The 17273-nt window shown below is 41.4% G+C and overlaps 1 protein-coding gene across 6 annotated transcripts; it reads left to right on the top strand.

Annotated features, from left to right (window-relative positions):
• The first annotated feature begins 3706 nt into the window (after nt 1–3706).
• On the top strand, nt 3707–16394 carry C7H8orf33 (chromosome 7 C8orf33 homolog). 6 transcript variants are annotated; one of them, XM_075179451.1, is made up of 9 exons: nt 3707–3757; nt 6691–6782; nt 7121–7200; nt 7451–7541; nt 8771–8908; nt 9339–9970; nt 11230–11320; nt 12432–12578; nt 15659–16394. In XM_075179451.1, exons 3-9 carry the CDS (start codon nt 7192–7194, stop codon nt 15883–15885), a joined length of 1335 nt encoding a protein of 444 aa, XP_075035552.1. In that variant the 5' UTR covers nt 3707–3757; nt 6691–6782; nt 7121–7191; the 3' UTR covers nt 15886–16394. The 6 variants fall into 6 exon arrangements, with proteins under 6 accessions (XP_075035552.1, XP_075035554.1, XP_075035551.1 ...); XM_075179453.1 differs by lacking the exon at nt 3707–3757 and adding an exon at nt 4337–4530 and having other exon boundaries at nt 9357–9970; XM_075179450.1 differs by lacking the exon at nt 3707–3757 and adding an exon at nt 4338–4530.
• The last annotated feature ends 879 nt before the right edge of the window (nt 16395–17273 follow it).

Raw genomic sequence — 17273 nt, 5'->3', positions numbered from 1 at the left:
CTGCGGGCCAAGGCTCAACTTAGCATCCTATTTTAAAGGGGAAAAAATGCAGGTAGCCCATTATGGGACCATCCTGGGGGGCAGATGTTACCCTGCCCCCCAGCCCAACCTGCCCCTGTTACCATACCTAGCATTGCCGGGTCTTCTCTAGTTCCTATGCAGCTGTCCTGTCCCTGTAATACAGTTTAGTTGGCTATATGTGAATGTGTATTATGGTGCTATGTTCTGTTATAATGCAATATATCAAGCGAGATAGATATCTAGAGGGAGATAAAGATGGCACATGCCATATATTAGAAAAGTAAGACATCATCATTAGGTGATGGATCATCATCATTCCCTACCTTCCAATGATTGCAGAGAGGTGTTGTCGGTCAGCGCGTTAGAAACTCTCAGGAAATAATGGTTCATGAAATATCCTAAAACAAACAAGGCAGAAGCCATTTGGGATAGTCCTTGGACCTCTTCTGCTGCTGAGATAGGCGCATACTAACCTTCTCTTCTGAAAGGGAGGGGAGGTGTGAGCTACATATAATAAGTGTGTAAAAGCCACAGAATAGTAATCAATTGATCCTGATAAGGATAACCATTACAGTATTGATGGGACTAATGTCAAACTCATCGGTAGCACATTGGCTTAGTGGTTAGCACTTCTGCCTCACAGCACTGGGATCATGAGTTCAATTCCCGACCATGGCCTTATCTGTGTGGAGTTTGTATGTTCTCCCCATGTTTGCGTGGGTTTCCTCTGGGTGCTCCGGTTTCCTCCCACACTCTAAAAACATACTAGTATGTTAATTGGCTGCTATCAAATTGACCCTAGTGTGTGTCTGTTAGGGAATTTAGACTGTAAGCCCCAATGGGGCAGGGACTGATGTGAGTGAGTTCTCTGTACTGCGCTGCGGAATTAGTGGTACTATATAAATAAATGGTAATAATAATAATTACTCTGGAGGGATGAAGACTACATCACACCACATCCCGGTTCTATTTGGCATTTCAAGCACTGTGCGTACGTGATAGTGTGTATCCTGATTGGGATCTATGGATCACTAACCTATAATCTGTCCGTGGTGGCGCAGGGCACCGCATCGCACCACAGGCAGCTGTACCATCGCCGATAGTTGGTATCCTTATGGTAAAAATAAAGCATTTATTTTTTCACGTTGCAGTGGATATCTACATACAATGCGCAATGTCTGGAGAAGAACAATTGTTAAGGGTGCTGGGAATAGAATTTTTCACATACTTCACATGACATTTGATGCCTTTTTCCCCATTGTAACAAATAAAGTGAATGAAAGGAATTCCCGAGAGTGGGATTCTCAAATTTTAATATAGGGGTTCCCTAAACAACTAAACTTGCACAATACTGTCACTGTACATTTTATTATGCTATTCACACTACTTGTGTACTGCAATACAAGATAATATACTTTTTTTTTTAGCCTGATTGAAAAATCAAAATAATGAGAATGCAAATGAATATCCCAAATCTCCAAACTACATTTCTTAAGTATAAAATTACATTATTATTCCAAGTTATAGGGTCTGATGCAGAATTGAATGCAACTTGGGTGTAATTTCCATTCCAAAAACGTGCATCCATAAGCTGAGTCAGATGCATCTCAAGATGCAGGAAAACTTTGTAAACATTTATTATTAGGCTTCATATAATACAGCAGATATAATATTGAAAGAAAGCATGAAAAATGTATTTTTTTTCCAAATACAAAAAATCCTATAATATGTTCAGTATCAATGAATAAAGCACCGAGTAACTTCAGAGGTGAAACTGTGTTCTGCCATCCAGAAGACGTTAACTAGTACTGGTCATCACCAGCGGGTATATGGGGCTGGTGGAAATAATACGGCTGTATACGGCTTGTCTAGGTCTGCATTGGCTCACGCTTCTACAACCACCCACTTACTGTACTCGGCCTATGTTCCTCACCCGTCACAGCTCTTCAGGTGCAAACAAACGAAGATGTGGACTCCTGCAACTCTGCCTTGGCATAGGTACTTGCGGGTTTTTGATGGGCACATGCAGCCTGAAAGCATCCATTTTACCCTATGCAAGCAGGCCCAAAGGCATCATCTTTTAAAGTTCTTCTCGATCGAGTGTGTTACCTTATAGTGATTATTGTGGGGTTTATGGACCCTAAATAATAAATAGCTAAACAATTATACAGAATTTGCAGAATAGATATTTGAACTTGACATGAACTTGCTTTGTGGTTTGCAGTAGTTAACAGACTCATTCTTCTTTAAGTGGAAATGATTATTTTAATATGCTAACTTGGCAGAAAAAACTAAATAGAAAGTAAATTTGATGTAAGCTCACACCTATAGCACAGGAACAAAAGTTTACTGCAGAATAATAGAAAAGGTTAAATTAATATCACACCTTTTCAAATATGCTTTTAAAATTTCTAGAAGAATATCTTTAAAAATAACTTTCTGCTGTGTATGCAATATTGTTAAATCTCAAATATGATTTGTTGATGATGCTGTACCTCATACATGCCAACTCTCCCGGAAAGTCCGGGAGACTCCCGAAATTCGGGTCAGTCTCCCTGGCTCCCGCGAGAGCTGGCATTTCACCCGCATCCCGGGATTCACCACGACGCGATTCTTGGTGAATCACACCATTTTGGAGGGCGGGAGAGGCCAATCGCATCATTTTGGCCCCGCCCCCGCGACGGAAATGACGGTTCCGCGTGGGCGGGGCCAACATGACACGATTGGGCCCCGTCCCCTCCCGCCCTCCAGTCACACCCCCTCTCCCGGAAACAAGTTTCCAGGAGTAGGCAAGTATGCTGTACCTCATATAAGATTTTTCCTCTAAATAAGCCAAAAATCCTCTAATCAGAATCATAGCTGCATGGCTTCATTCAATGTGTCAAGTTGTCCTTTCCGTTCCCCAGGTAACTGTTTGCTGATATCTGAATGGTCAACATTGAAGGTGATTATTAGAAGTATCGGTGCACCCCGATACCCCAACATTATCTATAAGGATCTCCCAGGAACTCGAAGATTAGGAAACCCAGAGGAAGAGTAGGAGGAACTGTTACAAGATAAATAAAGTTAAAATAAAAATGTTTCCTCTGCACTTGTTTAGCTGGTCACATATAACATTCATAGGTCAGGAGAGGTGCACTTACAACACTTGTCAGTGCATATATATTTGCTGAATAATTCTGGAAAAGGAGCCAATATTCTGGTAATCATCCTCATGAGATGTATTACACATACGGGGGAATTCTGAAGTTTCATAGTTCATGTGGGCAGGATGATTAAACTGATTCCTGATGAAATTGGGACGAGGCTTCTTGGGCAATGTTGTTTTTCAGTAGGTGTCAAATTCTATGAGAGCAATATTAATGAGCTGTGTGGGTGCAGCCGTTTTGTGAGATGAAGCATACACTGAAACCCACAATAACACTAATATGATGGGTATGCTGAATTAACAATCAAAGAGGCTTGGAGTTTATGAGAGTTAATGAAGTAGGTCATACTTGCCAACTTTTCCTCGTTGGCTTCAGGGATATCCCGAGGGAGGTGGTCATGTGGGGGAGGGGCTTGACAAATTGCATCATTTAGGCCCCGCACCCTAAATGATTGTCACAATTTTAGCCAATTACAGCAGGGGGCAGGGCTAATATGCTGCAATATTTGCGTCATGAAGCCACCCCCCTGCCACTTATCTATTGCGGGGATGAGAACCGGTAGATTACCCTGCTTTCCCAGGAGCACGGTAGGTCTCCCAGAAATGCGGGAGTCTCCCAGACATTTCGGGAGAATGGGCAACTATGCTTGAAGAAAAGCAGCTAATGAATCTCTAGAGACTAAAGTGTCTTTTACATTTCTGTCTCCGTTACTGAAGTCATGTTGTCTTATCTGTCAGTCTTTGATTAAATTTTGGTCTCCATGAAAATGGCCACCCCCATAGTCATCAATACATGGACATAGGACACAATTTCTGAACTGTATCATCATGCTACAGATGGCGAAGCCAACCACGTCTTGTACTGGCTCAGCATCAGGGAGAATGCCAGACTCTTCAGGGAGTGAGGGAGATCACCCCTATTTCAGGGAGTCTCCCTGACATTCAGAGTCGGCAAGTATGAAGTAGGTCAGTAGTAACCATAATGTGGTAGTACCGCAGGGTTAAGGTTTCACACTCAAATAGGGTTCCCATCATTTTTAAATAAAAAGTGAAGACACCCATGTAACTAAGAGCCATCAATTATATCCTATACTCAATAATTACTATTAAGTGGCAAATAACAAAAAACAGTAGTATATAGAAACCTGTTTAGGTACATAATGCATCCTACAGGACATCCTACAGAGTACTCCTTTAGTCACAAACAGAAAGCTCGGTAGAAAAGATTAGGGGCCTGATTCAAGTCCGAACCCAATTTGCACGAAATGTGCAGTCAAAACAAGAGTACGGAACTTGTGAGTATTTCCACCTGTATTCAAACCAAAGCGGATCTTGAGATGTGCTTCAATTCCATTCAGGGTGTAAGTACGTTCTGCCTAAATATTACTTATGTACGTAGGCAGACAGAACACAGTGCAGGATGCACAAGTCAGAACGCATTAAAAAAAACATAATTTATAACATAAATGACCAACTCAACACTATAATCATTAATAAAAAGATGTATTAAATATATATATTTCCTTTATTCATTTTATTTACAATAAACTGGAATGTTCTTAATGTGTACTGTACATACAATACGTTTTCATGGTCTTTCTTACGTGTATACACATATTCTGCGCTATCGAGTGACACGCATACATGTCATTTTTATTTTTTTTTATAATTTTTTATTTTCAGTGGTCAATCAAGAAAATACAGACAGCAAAACGATAACACTGTGTAGCATGCACAGTAAAATTACAACAGTTATTGTGGTGTATCGCATATTAGGAAACCTTTAGACAAAAATGACCGGTTTTTACATTTTTAAAGAGTAATATAAAATGGGTGTAGGAACAAAATGGATTGTGGGGGAGGGGTGAGGGGGGTAGGACCACAAAGATAAGCACTGTAAGTATTTAGAGGATAACTAGGGTGTGTTGAGCCTATAGCAGAGGGGGAGATATGTGTCGGGAAGAGTTAGGGTCATCGCACATGGGTCAGGTCGGAGGACGTGGAGCGTTGAGGGGGGAAGGTGTGTTCCACGGCTAGCCATGAAGCCCAGACTTGACTGAAGACGTGGCCTCTATCGTGGAGGTAGTACGTAATCTCCTCCATAGCGGCCACGTGCCAAATCTGCTTCTTGAGAGCCAAAAGGGATGGAGGTGAGGTCTTTTTCCAATTAAGGGCTATGAGTGATTTGGCTACTGTCAGGATGTGGGCAGTTAATTTCTTGGAGAATTTGTCCAGGTCTTGGGGAGGGTAACATAAAAGAAATATCCAGGGATCTTTCGGGATAGGGGCTTCAAAAAGGGTATTTAGGAAACTATGGACTGAATCCCAGAAGGTGGTGATAATCGGGCAAGACCACCAAATATGAAACATCGTACCCCTTTGGCCACAGTCCCGCCAACAGCAGGGCGAGGAAGAGGGAAACATTCTATGGAGTCTTGTGGGAGTGTAATACCAACGGTAATAAATTTTGTAAGAGGTTTCCTTGAGTTTAGTTGATATAGAGCATTTAGCTATCCCCAGTCTCATGTCCTCCCAAGCCTCTTCATCCGGGGGAGGACCAAGGTCCTTTTCCCACTCATCTTCATAAGGGTTTGGAGAGGGAAGGGCAGAAGTGAGAAGAATGCTATATATTTGAGAAATATACATGACATTTTTGATACAAGGACTATGCAGTGCCATTTATCACTATCAGTAGGCATTCACACCATGTAGCTGGTGCAAGTGGTACGGCTGACACCAGCGTACTTACAAGAAACCCAGGGGGTAAATGTATCAAGCTGAGAGTTTTCCGGCGGGTCTGAAAAACCAATCAGATTCTAGCGATCATTTATTTAGTACATTCTACAAAACGATAACTAGAATCTGATTGGTTGCTATAGGCAACATCTCCACTTTTTCAAAACCGCCAGAAAACTCTCAGCTTGATACATTTACCCCCAGAACTTGAAGGTCCATTTCGCAGCATGCTCAGAGCGATTTCATTTAAAATACACTACACAAATTGTCATAGTGCTGACTCTGCATCAGCCCAAGGTGTAACTAGCGCTGTGTGAGAGGGGGCACAATGCTGAAGGGGGTCGCAGTTTATGAATATTTTAAGTTAAGTTGGTTAACATTGAAGGCTAGGGGGGCAGTAGTTTTTCCTTCTAGCCCTGGGGACTGACATTTTAAGTTAAGGCTCTGCATCAGCTTGTATGTGAATGTCCTTGACATGCATAGGGAAAAACAAATGTTTCATTTTCAGCATTCCGTTCCCCCACTCACACAGTGAACCATTTGTATTCTAGCTATGGGTGATCAAGTTTAAGTCTGTGGGCAATTTCTACTAAATATTTTTAGGAACTTGACATTGAACATTGGCAGAAAATACAGTCCTTAAAGAAAAAAAATTGGACTGGTAGCGTTGTAGTCGATAAACTAAAAGTGATATAAGCACTCCTGAGCCGACTGGCCCATCACAAGGACATAATATTATATATTGTGTGTACCTGGACCAATCGTGTCTCCGGACTGTATTGTAGGTGTCTCTGTTTCCGCACGGAGCGGTAACCAAACGGACCTACTGGGGAGTGAATTCACTGACGGACTGGAGGAGCCATGCGGGAGGTGTAAGGTACATGTTTACCACTCACTGCTGGATTTATCTCTATGTATAGTAATCAGGGCTTTATATTTAGTGGAGCTCCAGTATTCGTATATATACTTATAATTCTGTTTATGCTTTTATTATGGGGTCCTGTCCACAACAATATCCGCTTCTTCTCAGCCGATATGCAACTACAAAGGTATGCTGGCACTTGTAGTCCCACAGCAGCTGAAGGAGGACCAGGCTTGTCTACGTTATATAGTAAAAAATAAATGAAATAAAACACTGTCACAAATATTGAAGTTTGATTATGGGTGCTGTGCTCATACTTATTTTTGCATTTTATTTTTTTTTATCCTATAAAGGTTTAGCTCAGCCAGCCAGTATTGCTATGATATATTCCTTGGAGATCTTCAAGAAATAGTTTTGCACAGAAATGGAGCAGGTGAGTTCAGATGTTGCTGGTTTAAAGAACAGGGGAGGCCAGCTATATATAAATTTCTTATTGCTACTATATTCATTTCTACAATATTTGTAAAATTGTGCAAAGAAATTAACCTTTCTCTAATATTTAAATAATTCTGCTAGCTGCATTTCCTGTATCTGGTCCCTTACATGCACTCAGCCTCTTGAGCTATACTGAATTATGCAAAATGAAATGCATCTTATACAAAATGGACTGTGCTAATTCTCAGGCTCCACAAGGGACGTTTGAAGATGAGTTGGATTGGTGCATCCGTCAGCTGGAAAGTGGGCTTCTGCGCCGCAATCCCACCCCAAATCAAGGTGTGTGTGACCCCTAGGTATGATGTAATTGGAGAACGGGGCAATTACCTGTAATTGCCAATAATAACGTATATAATACAAATGATGTAAGTGTCCACTGTGTCTGCAGTCGACTCTTTAATGTCATTGCTGCACTCCAGGAGAGAACTTTTTTTTTTTTTTTTTTTATTATTAAAGTATGTTGCTTATTTAAAAATATATTCAAATTTTATGGCAACATATTTCTAAAAATCACAATAAACAGACAGAATCCTATATTTGTAGGTACTCCGTCAGGACTGGAATGGACTTGTAAGAAATTTTTTTTTTTTTCTTTTATTATTGATCAATATAGATTATATATTGCTTTTTTTAGGGTCAGTTACTAAAGATCTTGGTTATTTATTGAGGTAGCCTGATGCTTTATTCTGCAAACACTGTTCACAGGGCAAGAAACTGAACTTGTGGTTCTTGGTCTCTCTGAGCTGTCGTTGACACCCAGATCTGGAGATGGGATGTGGGTCAGGAGGATATAGGGCACACAATAACAGCCTGTCTCTTCCCAATGGCAGGACAATAACCCTAATGTGCAGTGGAAACCCTTTTAGCGCTTCTCAGGAACAGCCAGGCAAAATAAAATTTTCCCCACTTTGTTTTTACCTCTCATCCATGCGGTGAGTAGAGGAAGGGGAAGTCCCAGGGTATACACACCACGGTGCAGTTTGGCGTCACTGATGGGCTGTGAGCAGAGCACTACGATGACATCACTATGTTGGACAGCGCATAAACCAACTCCACATTAATGTCCATGTTCTGGTGTCCCCACACCCTACTCGAAAAGACCTTCAGAATACCCATAATCTGTGAAGCGTATGAAAAGTCTGTTTTAAAGTTTACAAGGTTATTTGTGAATATAACTGACCTGTTGTCTGTATTTTAATTAGACTTTTACTTTTAAATTGAAGTAGTTGCCGACACACAGTGGAGGCAGCCATTTTGTCGCTGCATCAATATAGATGAGAATGCAGCCTATCAGTTTGCTATGAATCGGGGACATAACTGAGGTACTTGTATCATATGCCTCAGTTATATCACTAATTGTTAGTAAACAGGCTGCGTTCTCAGGCAGATTATTTAAGTCTGAAAAATGGTGGGTGCACTTTGTGTAATATTTTAGGTATTTCTGGACTGTGGATGTGTTTCATAATGGGAAAACAAAAAAGTTTAGTATAATCGTATCAATCCCTCAGTATCGGACACTCAGCGGATATTGCGGGTCCTACGTTCGCGGAAAGCCCCCTTCGTGAAGAAGAGGCAAGTGATGAACCAAGTGTTTGGAAACTATCGTGTTAAAATGGCAGACGAGAGGCGAACAGAAGAAAAATCAGGTGTGTATCTCAGCCATCTATTTGTAAGCGATACTGCATAGGTGGGTTAGTTTGATATCCATAATTGCAAATTGCTTAACGTGTGCTCTATGTAAATGTCAACCAGAATATATCTCCTAGTAATTCCCTAATAAAATGCAAAGCTCAATGCGTTTGTGCAGACCTGTATGAACATTGTTTGGATGGGACAGCGTTTGTCTGCCATAGAAACCAATTGGGCATTTGCTTTCATTTTCAAAGCACATCTAGATAAATGAATTGACCTCTGGTTGCTAGGGGTTACAGCAACTTTTCCCCCCCATTTTTCTGATTTTCTAAATGCTCCCAATGTGTTAAGCGATCTTGCATGTATTTTATTAAGTTCCCATTTTTTGCTTTGCTTCTATTGACGTTAATATGCTGTTTTACTCTTTGAACGTTTTCCTTTAAGCCAATAATCCCTCTGCAGTCCAGATTCAGGAAGTGACCTCACAGGAAGAAGAGCCTCACAGTGTGGTCTACAGGAAGTGCGCAAGGGACATCCAAGAAGGTCCTGGACATTGGTTCACAGCTTCTAACAACAACTTTAGCTTCAATTTCTGTCCAGATCAAGTGGATCCCAGCAAGGAGAGTGGATGTGGGGGTGTAGAGTGCAAGCAAGTCGAAGAGGTGGAATGCAAAGACCAAAACATTAGCGGACACGGCATCGCATTGTGCGCCGGGGCAGGATCCGAGTTCACCTTTGATTTCCAGATCCCAGGGGATGCAGGTTCCCCTTCGCAGAGCTCTGAAGGTCACATTTCTACACAGGACGCATCGGGTGACCAGCTGAACGTTGCACAAACATCTCCAGCAGTTGCAGAAAGCTTGCCACAAAATTGCCCCAATCTAGAAGATGCGTGTGCCCTCATGGGGGTGGCTGTTAATCGGACTATAAAGCTAGAAGCTAATGGAAAAAATGCCTTCGATTCTCCAAAGAAAAAGAAGAAGAAAAAGACAAAGAACCAAAGTGCTCAGACACGGAAAGTGGAGGAACACAGAGGAGACGCTGGATCATCCTCATCTCCTAAGGAAGACCCTCAGGTAGGACAGTACGATGGGGAATGTTTATGAGAACTGGTGCACAGATAGCTGCAGAAAAGGCTCTATGACAACCAATCAGATGTTTACTTTTATTTTCTAAACTGTTCTAGAAAAATAAGAGTTATTGCTGTTGGTCTGAGCCCAGTTTCCAGTTGTCGTCAATGCCCCACATCAATATGTCTATCATAAACATCCGATTTCTATAGCCTAATTAACACCTCAGAAGCATCTGCTTCATGGTAAAATTCAGTTACTCACATAGTTGGCTTGATTCATAATCTTTAATAAAAAATAAAAATGCATAATATACAGAAGTATATCTAATGTCGCTACAATAGAACCACTATAATATGAATAAAAGACAGAGCATGTAAAGAGACATAGAGTGCAGCATAATTAATGGTTTTGCTACACAGAATATGTGGCTGCAAGACTCCTCTTCCTCTCACGCCGCTCCTCCTCTGCCTCCCCTCTCTGCCTTGCCTTACACTGGCTCCCCTTCCCCTACCGAATCCTTTTCAAACTCCTCACCACCACTTACAAGGCTCTCTCCAACTCTACTGCCCCTTATATCTCTAACCTCCTCTCCATTCACACTCCTGCCCGCTCCCTGCGCTCGGCCAATGATTGCCGCCTCTCCTCCACTCTTATCACCTCTTCCCACTCCAGAATCCAAGACTTCTCCTGTGCGGCCCCCCTTCTCTGGAACGACCTCCCTCGTTCTATCCATGTCTCACCTAATCTGTGCTCCTTCAAACGCACACTCAGAACTCGCCTTTTCCTCAAAGCCTACCAACCATCCACTTAGCCCCCTCATCTCCTCCACTCGTTCTCCTCTTTCTTCTCCCGGGCCCACCTCTTCTCTCCCCCTTGCCTCAACTGGCTCCCCTTGTGCCTGTTCTGTCTACCCTCATTTAGGATGTAAGCTCACATGAGCAGGGCCCCCTCCCCTCCTGTCTCCTTACTTGTTCTTCTGCTCCGTCTTTATTGCATTAGCCTGCCTGGAGTTTCTGAAGTATTGGTATTTTTTTGTTTATTGTTCTGTACTGTTTCACCCTGTTTAGTCTACTGTTTGTACGTTGTAGGGCACTGCGGAGATAATATTAATAATATACAAGTAAACTGGTGGTTTTGTCCGCACAACCTGTTAGTATTTAGTAACTTATAATACAATATCATTTTTCAGTATCATAGAAAATTATCCGTCTTCATTTATATTTATTCTGTTACAAATCAATATTTTGTTACTTATGTCACAGGCAGGAGCTGATGAGCTGCGCAGAGAGCTGGATTGGTGTGTGGAGCAGCTTAGACTAGGACTACAGCGGCAGAAATCTACTCCGAAACAGGGTGAGACTCCCTGTCACTGACAGATGTTGCCCCTTTGGGATATTTGGATCAGGAATAATGTGGCGTTTTTATCATGAATTAAAAGGGATGGACAACGTAGAATTTGAGAATAAAATTCCCTTCCCCGCTCACTGTGTTTGTCTCGGCTTCCTATCCCCCGCGCTCACTGTGTTTGTCTCGGCTTCCTATCCCCCGCGCTCACAATTGTTGATTATAATATTATGTTTATTTTTAAATATGAAAGAAAAAGAAAAGAAATAGCCAGGAGGCACTCACAGGGCTTTATAAAAGATAAATGAGTTTATTAGTTATTGAAAAGACAAAAACAATGGGCAACATTCTGCCTTATTTTTAAATGTGTATATATTTGTGAAAGGTATAGTGGTCATGTATACTCTATAGAAAAATAAACCACACATGCAAATCTACAGCTTCACATGTTGACACTGAAATTCTGTATCTGGCTTCGTTGGTTGTTACTTTTCACTGTGCTGCAAAACAGCAAATTGCTGTAGTGTAGAGAACCTGCCGCCGGTCCCTTTGTATGAATAGAAGGTGAGACCTGACTGTTGTGCAGGACACTTGTAGAGACACAGCGGGTCTGCACAAATGGCAATTTTAAATACATATAAGAGAAATAAAATATTACCATGACCTTGTTATGGAATATTGAGTAGAAGACACAAATATACATTTTAAAGCACTCAACACAAAAATACTATTTTTGTGTGTGTGTCCTTTTAAAAATTATATACGTCCCTAATGGGTTTAGCCAGAATGTGAAGATATAAGTGTTAAAATATGTGGGATTGGTGAGGATGAGGACAACCCGGAATCGTGGCCTTTTGAGTGCAGTGAAGGAGATGACTAAGGGCTAGATTTACTAAGCTGCGGGTTTGAAAAAGTGGGGATGTTGCCTATAGCAACCTATCAGATTCTAGCTTTTATTTATTTAGCACATTCTACAAAATGACAGCTAGAATATGATTGGTTGCTATAGGCAACATCCCCACTTTTTCAAACCCGCAGCTTAGTAAATCTAGCCCTAAGTGTGATGGTTTTGTTGTGTGATTGTGGTCTTGTGTTTTATAAATCTCTCTGTCCTGTGTAGTGGAGGAAGCCTTGCGCGCCATCAAGACATTGAGCGGCGAGAAAGTGCCGCTGGTTAAGAAACGCCAATTGATGCGAGCGATGTTCGGTGATTATAGACGCAAAATGGAAGAAGAGAGACTCAAACAGCTGAAGCTGATGCAAGCTGGTGAGTAATGCAAATTTACAGCATCTTTATATGCAAAAAAAACTATAACTCATACTAACGTGGTATGTGGGGTACGATACCTGGGACTTGGCGTTTAAAACAAGTGTAATCCACAGCTACCATCATTGAGCCACTCTCATATAGAGCACTGGCTTTGGAGAACCTCAAAGTGTGAAAATTGGTGAATAGTATTTGCACATCTCTGCCGCTGGGCTCTTTCGGGCCCCCATCGCTTAGCTCACAGATCAAAGCGCTACATTACATAGTTCATAAATGTTAAAGAAAAGTGCAGCGTGCTGTCAAAATTACTCTGAGTAAGCCCAATAAAGATCATTTCTAAAAGTGAAAATAATGGGAGTGCGCAGAACTATACCTGGTGCACAGATGTGCTTATGTGTCTGCCTCTCCCGTATAGAGGGACATGCCTATATTACCATTTTTGAGGACAGCACCTGCGATGCCAATCTGCACTTACTTCTGTGGGATTGCCGGTGTATGGGACCTTATGGAAAGAGTGGACACTTCAACGTCCATCCACCTACCACTTTAGGATCACTGCTTTATTTAACATTTTCTGTTTTTTGTTTTTTTCCTTCCTATTAAAATACTGCTTGATTTAATCTCTTATGTCTATAAAACAAATCATCGGAATGCTGTGGATGCACGGAGTGTGTTACCGCTGTCATTCAGAATGCTGTGGATGCACGGAGTGTGTTACCGCTGTCATTCAGTATGCTGAACCTATACTTTCGTGTCCTTTTCTTGTCCCACCCTATATTTTTTTATTCCGTTCACCTTTTCTATTAAAAGCAATAAAAACTAATAAGTAAAAACATAACGTGAATCATCAGAGTGAGGGACATTCGCACTGTCATTATTCTAGGTTACACTTTTATATGTTTTGGATGTTTTTATTACAATGGCAGCAAAGCATCTAGATATGTGCTATAAATTGGACCTGTAAAGTGTAACCGGAGGTGCTATTAAAAGTATTGCGAGCGCCTGGTTTCTGTTGACTTCAAGGGCGTCTTTTTGATGCTCTGCAAACCTTCTCTAAACAGGGATTGTCCCCCCACTTACCCAATACATCCTCGTTCTCCGTCCCTATAATCTCTCAAGTATTCCTGCCCTGCTTTTCATCTCCAACCCATGTTGCATATAGGCGCACTCCGCAGGGAAGAACCCAATACACCCAGAAGATGGAACGTTTCTTTATCTTTATGAATTACATAAAACCCAGCAAGTGGCACGTGCCCTGTGGGAGGCTCATAGTTGCACTTCTGCAAATGACTCTTGGGGGTATATTTACTAAGCTGCGGGTTTGAAAAAGTGGAGATGTTGCCTATGGCAACCAATCAGATGCTAGCTGTCATTTTGTAGAATGCACTAAATAAATGATAACTAGAATATGATTGGTTGCTATAGGCATCATCTCCACTTTTTCAAACCCGCAGTTTAGTAAATCTAGCCCTTAGTCCTTCTACTTTCTGTTTATACATTTATGCTGTTGTGGTGTCTGATGCCGGTGCTGAGCTCTGTTTGCCAGACACTGATGCTATGGATTACCAGCCATCACAAGTAGCTTGTTATTAATAGACTGCTAAAACACAAGTCGATTCCATATGAAAATGCAACGTCTGACATTATATGTAATTGTTCCTATAGCCACAACATTCTATTTAAACTTGCTAAGCAGAAAGCGCTTGTTCCCTATTCATCCGTAAGTTGGCTATTCACTGAATGACATTTACTAGCTTAAAAGTGCTTATCTGCACTAAACCCGCAGTAACCAACCACCTTGAGTCCTGTTGGTAAATAACACTCAATACAAGATTTTGATTGGGTATGTCATTGTTTGACCCAGGCATGCAGGCGGGCATCTTGATTAACCAGCTAATACGCCATGTGGCCAAATTTCTCACCAGTGTGATTGTGTAGCCGCCATGTCAAAGATCATGCACATTGTGTGTTTGAGCCATTAACGGGTATGTTATCCGTAATGGAAATTGTATGCAGTGAGCAGATAGTGAATTAACAACAATATATATATTTGGCGTTAATGGTTTGTTGGGCAATATGTTCAAGATGCATCCTACTTTCTCTGCCTCCTCTCCCTACATCAGACCCAGGATTATTTTCAGGAATATAGTATCATCTGAAAAGTAACGCTTAAAAATATACTGTAAAAATGCTTTGTCCAGCAACATAAAAAAACGTTAGAAAAGACAGTTGTCCATGCCAGAAAACTAGCGATAGGCTAAACTTATAAAAAGCAGAGGTAATACTCAAAAGTTTTTGAGGGAGGATGGGTGCATGGGTTGTCTATTGTCAGCTGAAAATGTATTGGGGACTTCGTAAAAAGATTCCCATATGTATGTGCTGTTAGATAGGAAGTCTAATGTACCTTGGTAAAATTGCAGATTTACCGAACACTCATCAATTCTTATAATCCCCTGAAACGTCTGTGGATGTTTTTATATGATTCAATTTTATTTTTATTTTAAAGTGCACCTTATTTCTATACACAGGTGCGGGTAACCTTTTTGAAATTGAATGTTCATGACCGTACAGACTCACTAGGAACCAGCGAGACATTGCTGAGGCATGAGGCACAAAGTGCCTCATTACATAATAATGTCACTTTTGTTACAATTGAATTGATAAGCCACGTTGTCATGAAGGTTGGATCAGTCTGCCAAACGGCTGTGTACACTGTATAGGCCAGTGGATCCCAAACTTTTTCAGTTCGAGGCACCCTTAGGCTCTCCATAATCTTTTCAAGGCACCCCTAAGCCAAAATAATTGCCAAGTAGTCCCCCAGCCTTGCTTACCATTGGCCCTGGCTGATGCACCCTTGTGAGATCGCCGAGGCACCCCAGGGAGCCTAGGTGCACAGTTTGGGAACCACTGGTATAGGAAATTAGGTGTTTACACCATTTGATATAGTGTTGAATGTGAAACTTTATTTTATGTCACTAACGCACTATGTTTCTTAGTGTTGATTCATCTGACCAAATGGCAACCTATCTGTGTGTATGTGAGGGGTACACTTATCTCATTCAATGTCTTGCCATTTGCAGCTGCTAAATCTGCGCAGGTGAGCGAGGTGACGGCGGCAGCTAGACGGAACAGCAGTAAGGTTTTCCGGAAGAGCAGCCACAAACCCTCCAGAATTATCGGACAGAGCGATGTTATGTCTGCGGGGTCCCAGGGATCATGTGATCTTCCAACAGTACCGGGAACATCCAATGAAGGAGGATTCACTTTCAGATCTTCCCAGGAACCGTTCTGCTTTAATTTCTTCTAACATGTAGCCCTGCTGTACATAGCAGGTATATTTTTATTTGGCAGACCATAGACCACTGATGCACTTCAGGCATCAGCAATTTTTATTGCCTAAGACATGTGACTTTTCATTTTGGACTATGGACCGCTAGGAAATCTCTGATTATGGATTAGCAGTACGGCAATGAACACGCAATTGTCCTGCACACGTTATTTCATTAAGTGGTTTAGAAGATGGTCTTTTTTTAGTTTTTAGAAACAAGTTGGAAAATGTTAATTTTGGGGACGGTACCCATTAAATGGCTGCGTAACTTATGAAAAGAGTGAGCTATATTCATACTGGTGCATAACAAGTGACTAGGTCTAATCCTGGTATTGTCTTAGAGCAAGCCGGATGTATTAACAGTCTCCCATTGAAAACAAATTGTATCTTTTGGCTTTTCAAAGTAAAAAGTCTAAAAAATTGTTATCTAAGCTGCTCGCCAATAAAAACAGAGGGAGAAAAGTACAATTAAAGGAAAAGTCCATGTTCTTGCAGCTTTGTCTTTCGGGAGAATAGTCCGTTTCCCCTGCATACTATAATAGAACTTCTGTAGTAACACGTGTTCCAAACACAATCCTTCCTTTCACTGCACTATCATCAAGGTCATACTGTATTATTTTCATTCAATCCTATCAGAGCCCGAGGATAGTGCAGAGAAAAATCTACAGCGCTTTGTGTTTGGAAAGTCAGTGATGTCACCAAAATGACACTAGGGTGGAGGATGGTGGGAGAGGTCTGAATGGGTTTGTATATGGTATGTGAAAGTACTCTGGAGAGGGGCACTGACAAAAGGGAAGTGCTCACACGTACTCAGCCTCGATAACCAACTGCCAAGACATAAGCACCTGCTGATCTTTAGAGAGGGTACGGTGCGTCTCAGGATCTCTATCTCACATCTTTAAAGCCCGTTTCATTTAATAGATCTGCAAAACCAAAGACACTAGTGGTGAAGGTTGTAGGAACTTCCTTTCATCTCTGTAGAGCGAACAATTTCGTTGTTAATATCTCCCATACAAATTTAACACATTTCAGCAGAAAATGTCGCTATTGTATGGAGGAGGAACGTTCGCCTCAAACAGTACAAGAGGGCTTGCGTTAACCATGGCACATTTAAAACAAAGCGGCCTATCTTATGACAATTATACACAGCTAATTATCTACCACTAATTAATAAAACTGATTAAGATCTCTCACACGGGAATAAATATTATATATCTTGAATAGGTAAAATCAGTGCTGAAATGAATGTGCTACCTATAGTCCTCTACCTAGACCTAGTCCAGTGTTGGCTAACCTGTGACACTCCAAGTGTTGTGAAACTACAAGTCCCAGCATGCTTTGCCAATATATAGCCGCTGGGTGTGCCA

The sequence above is a fragment of the Mixophyes fleayi genome, chromosome 7, assembly GCF_038048845.1.
Source record: "Mixophyes fleayi isolate aMixFle1 chromosome 7, aMixFle1.hap1, whole genome shotgun sequence".
Lineage (NCBI taxonomy): Eukaryota > Metazoa > Chordata > Amphibia > Anura > Limnodynastidae > Mixophyes > Mixophyes fleayi.
Note: the sequence above shows the minus strand (reverse complement) of the source record. Positions and strands in the feature narration are given on the sequence as shown.

What these genes read in the sequence shown, in the direction of transcription:
- C7H8orf33 (XM_075179451.1), top strand. An exon ending in GCGAACAGAAGAAAAATCAG is followed by an intron (nt 8,909 to 9,338) that starts GTGTGTATCTCA and finishes TTTTCCTTTAAG; the next exon opens with CCAATAATCCCTCTGCAGTC. An exon ending in GAAATCTACTCCGAAACAGG is followed by an intron (nt 11,321 to 12,431) that starts GTGAGACTCCCT and finishes TGTCCTGTGTAG; the next exon opens with TGGAGGAAGCCTTGCGCGCC.